General features: G+C 32.9%; 1 protein-coding gene across 1 annotated transcript; it reads right to left on the minus strand.

Moving 5' to 3' along the window:
- Window positions 1-930: 930 nt before the first annotated feature.
- On the minus strand, window positions 931-5,894 carry LOC131617220 (probable transcription factor KAN2). Its single transcript, XM_058888559.1, has 6 exons — window positions 5,036-5,894; window positions 4,854-4,930; window positions 3,925-3,967; window positions 3,666-3,831; window positions 2,480-2,537; window positions 931-1,780 (listed from the first exon to the last, which is right to left on the minus strand). Exons 1-6 carry the CDS (start codon window positions 5,610-5,612, stop codon window positions 1,658-1,660), a joined length of 1,044 nt encoding a protein of 347 aa, XP_058744542.1. The 5' UTR covers window positions 5,613-5,894; the 3' UTR covers window positions 931-1,657.
- Window positions 5,895-6,745: the final 851 nt, after the last annotated feature.

Raw genomic sequence — 6,745 nt, forward strand, 5'->3', positions numbered from 1 at the left:
TTGTTATCTTCTTTGTATAAACTGCTTTCAACATTAATGAAAGATTTCCCAATTTCAGTTTGGAATTGGGGGCAGACGTAGTCGTAGCGAGGACGATCGACGAACTGCCTAAACAAATATCGTGTTCTTGTCGCTTTTACCTTTTCATTTACGTTCTGTTCATATTTGGTTATAATAGCAAATTGATCAACGACTCGAGTGTTAAGATTGTGAATTAAGAACTTATATAAACATCACAATCCATCACACATTGAATCACCATCAATTTGATCATTATCACCAAGTGTTTGTGTTTTTGTTTCTTTCACTATTACTGCATTGCAAACGTCGTTCATCATATAAGAAGTTAATTGATTTTCAATAGAGCGACGTATTGATTCTATAGTGTATTCTCTTATCGTTTATCTCAAGCTGGTTAGTGGTTTTAACACATATACAATCGTTTCAATAGTGGTTCGGAATAGACGCGAGTCGATTCAGAATCACTTCCGCTTAAAGTTCAATTAATTCCGCAAAACTGTGTAAGATCTATTCACCCCCCCTCTAGATCCTAAGGCCAGCGTCTAACATCTAATGCCACTTTGATTAAAATTAACACAACACAATAAAAACTTACAAATCTTTAATGTGAAAGCAACAAGTCGTCCAAACTAAAGAAATAACTCTAGTATGATAAAAAAAAATTACAAGAGAGTATCAAAATAATGCACAAATAGTGCCAACAACTAGGCAAAACAACAAAGTAGAAAAGCTTACAAATCTTCAAAAATAACCTTATTACGTTGTGAATGCGATATCTCTCATACCTTGTTTCGACAAACTGAATGATGAAATTATAGCATTGTAGTGTTTCATGAACCTTCTGTTAAAAAATTAGTCCGGTCCAACAGTTATCGAATCTAAAATCACTATTTTTTTTAGAATTTGTTGTAAAAATTGAGAAAGAGTTTTCTCACTTCTTTTTCTCACTAGTAAATGGTTTTTGTTTTTAATTTCTTTTTTCTATATATTCTAACCCTGTAATAAACATCTAATATATTTGAATCCATTTTCACAGGAAATCCAATACCTAACACAAACCCATGCTCTTATCTCATTGTGGCCTATATACATTCAATATCACAAATTTTAACTTCCTTATGCCCCCACTCAAGAATCACTCCCACAAATGAGAATTTCTTAATAAGTAGAAAGTTAGTTATTTTTATTTATAATGATAGCCGTATAAACATTACTAATAAACATGAAGTTCTAACTCCATTACCATTACCAAGAATATCACTTAAAATAAGATATCAAAAGCTGTCTCTTATGCCTATTAATTTATCTCTCACATTGCAAGACATACAAATAAAACTAGATTTCATATATTAAGAAATTCTAATATATATTGATTCTGATCATCTCACAAGAACTTTGTTTTGGAAGGACATGCTTTTCTTTCTCACCTCTTCTTTGTTGCTTTATGCCTTTTTTGTCTCCCTTTGTCTTTCTTTAACTCCTTTTGCTTTTTAAATTTTCTTTTTCTCCTCTTCTGTTTTCTTTTAGCTTTCTTTTTTCTCTGATTTTCTTTGCATGAAATTCTCTTTCCAGCACTCTAGCTAGCTCTTGCAGTTTTTGAGACTAGACTTCAAAATGATTTGTACTAAAAGAGACATCAAAGTGACCTTCCCAATGTGAATTCCAAATTTGGATTCTTGAAACTTGTTCCTGAAATGTTTGAGGAAGAGCTTCCATCTGATGAATTTCTTTCATTGCTTAGACACTTTGGATCCATTCCCTTTGTAAAACAAAATAAAAGACAATGATTATAACTGCAAGGCACATAATATATATCCTAAAGTTTTATATATTTCCTCTCTCTAAGGGTATAGGATCCTTCTTAAGGGTGTAGGCTAACCATAATTTAAGTGTCGCAAATTAAATATGACTCCTAATTTGTCATGATATAACTGCGATAATTATCTTATGATCCTATTTCAGAACCGTTTAAACATGTCAAATTTTGAGCCTTCTCCGATAGTCTACTTTGAACGCTCTCAAAGACGTTTGAATTCAATGTTAGATGAAACTTGACCTAACTTTCTACATTTTAATGTCTCCAAGTCAAATGATACAGGTTAATTTTTCTTGTATCTTTTCAAGTAGGCCATCATTCAATAAAGCTTTATACTTTTTCCATTAAAATTAGTTTTTTAGCCTTGTAATTAGCAAATGTAAAAAAGATATGTAGGTCCACCAATTTGAATATGTGAATGAAGGATAAAGCAGTAAGCTTTTGAAAAGTATTTTCTTTTTCTCTCTGTTAATTTGCATGATTGGATAAAAAAGTTATCAAACAAACCAGTGTTTCTAGTATAGCCCTTGCTATAAAAAATCAATGGTGAACTCTTATCATTTTTTTACATCCATATTAAGAACATCATTGTCTAAAGATAATACTTAAAAATAAATGAGGCACTGAGTAATATTCACAAACCTCAATATAAGGCAAGTTTCCATTGGAGTCTACTGGCTTACCATGCAACCAAGCTTCCCTGTTATTACCAAGCACATGGAGAGAATAATTCCCATTAGTGGAAACCATTCATACTGACCAAAGAAAGCAATCTTTTTACTGTCTTATTTATAGTCCCTTTTACTTATTCTGTACATTCAAATAAAGTTTTATGCCACCCATGTGATAGTGCATCTCTATAAGACACACGCATACACCGGACACGACATTGACACTGACACTGATACATTGATATCGATAATAATTTTAAAAAATGAATAGAATAACGTAATCATAAATGTAATTATAAGTGTCAGTGTCATGTCTGTGTCTGACACAGAGACGAACACACATTTTTTCAAATGCATTGATGCTAGGGCTGTTTTCGGTCCGGTTCGGTCCGGGTATTTGCTATCCCGAGAGCCGGACCGAAATAGTATCGGGTAAATCCGGACCGGACCGAAACAGTGATGGATCAATTTTTTGGACCGAAACCGGACCATTACTTCGGGTATCCGACAAAAGTATCCAATAAGTATCCAATATAGTATCCAATTTTGGTATCGGATAAAAAAATTACCCATTCCCGGACCGAATAACATTTGGTCGGTCCAATGGACCGGTTCTACCGGTCCGGTTTCCGGTCCGGTTCTCGGATCCTATGAACCAAATACAGCCCTAATTGATGCTATAGAGATTATAGATATTTTATAATAAGAGCCATTTGATTTTAAGAGAATATATGTAATGGAAAAGATCTTAATAGATTTCAATATTTAGATGCTCTTTGTCTTACCATTCTAAGTAGAATTTAGAGACACAAATATTCAATTTAGCACAAGATTTCTAACTAGGGTCTACCAAGAAATTAACTTTAGGACTAAGTTATTCAACTTTGTGCTCCATGTAATAATAACCTTATGAATTAGCCTCCACAAAATCTTAAGGAAAGAGATATACTTATATATCATAATCTTGTTTTTTACTAGCTTTTCTCCCACTAGCTAGTAGCTAATAAAGAATATATTATTACTCTATCATATCAAAGCAAACTTGAACCATTTATTCCTTTCATGAATTTTCGCGCCTATATGTTTTTATATGCTCATATGAATAAGACATGCACCAATTTCTCTACTTATAAAAAGCTACTTTATAACATTATTACCTTGAAGAAATGCTCCAAAAGCCATGATTTTCTTTATCTTGATTAGTAGTAATTTCTCTAGGCAACTTAATCTCTAGATCATTAGACCTTGTTGAAGAGTTTATGTCAAACATGAAATCTTCAGAAGTATCTCCAGATGAACCATTGTCATATACATCAAATTGCCCTAAACATCATGAAATCAACAAACTATGATTAAGAATAATAATTTGCTTAATTTTCTAACTAATTACAAATTAAACATAATCAAATCACTAACCTGGTGATGCTGCTCTATCAGTAATTTTAACAGTCCTGTACATCTAATAAAAATTTATAGTTAATCATAAACCACCAAAAAGCAATTAATGCATAGTGAGGATCATTGAAAAATGTGACAAACTATGGTTAAAGCTGAAACATGACAGAGAAGAGGATCATTGAGAAATGATGGTGTTTATAGTACTTTCTCATTTTCTTGTGCAAGCAGTAACATAACATAACAAAACAAAACATAAAAAGTAGTAATATATCTAATACATAACGTGGCCAAGACTCATTTTGAATTTCTGAGTCTTTGTCTTACTCCTTTTTAGAAATTGTTAATACTGTGTTATGTGTACTCTCTCTCTCTTTTTCTCAGTCTCTTCAATTTGGGTGGTTCATTCTTCCATGCAGAAAAGCTGTTTCTTATTACTACTAGCTTGCAGAAACAGACTCAACAGGTGTCTAATATAAAAGCAATTTTTTTGCTAAGGATGTGAAAGACTCTCTGTAAGGAAATTAAATTAATCAACCATTGGAATTTGAAACATATCCATAAATTAACAACTCCTTGTACTATTTTTATTATTATATTCTTATTTTAATTCTATAATAACAGGCACCATTAAAACACGCTATCAGAACCGTACCTTATTCAAACCTCACAACATTACTCCACAAATTTATAACATAAAACACAAATTATTGTAATTATAATTATAACCAAGGTTTCAAAAATTCATCTGTCAGTGTAAAGATTTTTGCGATTTTGGTTACTATTTGTGACCCTGAAAACGGTCGTTGCGGTGTGAATTAACCAGTATATCGGCATTTGCCAATATCATTCCGTCGCGATAGTTTTAGCTGTCGCAGACGGTGTTTTAAAATCATTATAACTAAACTATGTTTAGTGATCTATTGCAATGAAAGAGTTAAAGATTATACCTGCAAATGAGATTTAACATGTGATAGGGTTAGATCCTTTACATCCATAAGCTCAAGAACTGATTTTGGTGTAGCTCCTAAAAATCCAAAACAAATGCATGTTTATATATAATCACAGTTAATTTGTAATTGCTGAAACTCTAGGCTATTATACGGTGATTGATTATAAAAAAAGCACTTACTTTCATGGCCACCTAAAAGCTCAACAGCATGAACAAAGCGATTATGAAGAGTGGAAGTCCAACGCATCCTTGGAGCTCTTACGCTACGTTTCGAAGGAAACCGCGGTAACAGTTTTGATCTCATGAAATTTTGAGAATGAAAAGGTGTTGTTGAAATTGAAGAATTGGAAGCAGCAGCAGCAGCATCAAAGGATGGTTGAGAAAATAATGCAACAGAAGAAGGAGTAGGGTTTTGATAAAGTGGAATTCCTCTTATAGGTTTTAGAAACCCTAGTTCTTCACTTAGACTTCTTTGGTAATTGTTTTGGTTTTGATGAAAGGGTTGAAAAGGGTTGGTTATGAGATTGTTGAGATTTGAAGTAGTGGAAGAATAAGAAGAAGAAGAAGATGAAGAAGCCATTGGATTGGTGAGAGAAAGATCATAGATGTTTGATTTTTTCCAAAATCTCAAATCCATTTCATCTTCTTTATCATCATCTGAATTTCTTCTCCATCTTGATGATCTTGATGATGTTTGTATGTTGTTTGGAAGACTGATTTCCAATGACAAATCTGGTTGTGCTGGGAATAGCTCCATACAAAGCACAAACAACTTTATATGAATAAATATATATAGTTATATGTGTATATATACTTATACTGCACTTTTTGTTCCTGATCTTCAACTCTATAAAAGTTCTTCTAGCTCAATATTTTCTTGTGTTTCATAAACTATATATATAGGTAAACTAGATGACAAATTTTATGGAAAATAATGGTGGTTGATTAGAGTAGTTATTTAAGAAGTGCAATAAATTTTATTGAGTAGTTGTAGTTGTAGAGCACATAGATTTTGAGATTTAGAAAAGAGAAGGAAAAAACAAAGAGAAAAGAGAAAGAGAGAGAATACTATGAGTGTGAAATGAATGGTTTGTGTGAGGTATATGTGAGAAAATGACACTTGAAGAAAGAAAGGACAATAGACTAGTATGAGAGAGAGAGTGTGTTTTCTCAAGAATTGATTTTGGATGTTGAAATTTTATATTTTATTTTGGTGTGTTTTCTCAAGAATTGATTTTGGATGTTGAAATTTTATTTTGGCATGTTATTATTATTCTTTTAATTTTTTTAGTGTAAGTAAGATTATATTAATGGGAGAATTAAAAGTTTTCTAACCTGTTTATACAATAAAACAGGAAAAGAGTCCGACAAAAAAAAATTATCAATCAATTGGAATTCTAAGAGGAATAATAGATCTTCTGCATAAAAGTGTTAGTCTATAATGTGTTAAGTTTTTTCCCTAGGCTCTGCTAGGGTTTCGTGTTTTCTTCTCTTTTGAGGAGCGGTGGTTTAGGTCCTTCAGATTTATTTTCTGATCCTTTACTGGCACTTAGTCCTATTTTGTTCGGAGGCAACCATACCCTATGGCTAGCCCGACTTTAGAGAATCTGTCATTACATGAGGAGGAAGGAGAGGAAGGATTTTGCTTTGAGGTGGCGGAGGAAGACGAGGTTCTGGCGGAACTCCGATGGTGTTTGGTGGGACGATTTCTCACCGATCGACCCATACATGTTAGATCTATGAAGGCTAGATTGGCGGATATGTGGAGGCCGGTGAAGGGGGTGACAATCAAGGAGGCATCGAGTGAGGGTATATTCTTGTTTCAATTCTCTCATAGTCTCGACATGGAAGCAGCTTTAAAGGGGGGTCCATGGACCTTCGATAGTCAAC

The sequence above is a fragment of the Vicia villosa genome, linkage group LG7 (genome assembly GCF_029867415.1).
Source record: "Vicia villosa cultivar HV-30 ecotype Madison, WI linkage group LG7, Vvil1.0, whole genome shotgun sequence".
Classification (NCBI taxonomy): Eukaryota; Viridiplantae; Streptophyta; class Magnoliopsida; order Fabales; family Fabaceae; genus Vicia; species Vicia villosa.

Coding starts and splice junctions, on each gene's coding strand:
- LOC131617220 (XM_058888559.1), bottom strand. CDS start 5,612: ATGGAGCTATTCCCAGCACAACCAGATTTGTCATTGGAAATCAGTCTT. Junction 3,968..4,853: donor ATGTTAAATCTCATTTGCAG/GTATAATCTTTA, acceptor AATTTTTATTAG/ATGTACAGGACTGTTAAAAT. Junction 2,538..3,665: donor TTTTGGAGCATTTCTTCAAG/GTAATAATGTTA, acceptor TGGTAATAACAG/GGAAGCTTGGTTGCATGGTA.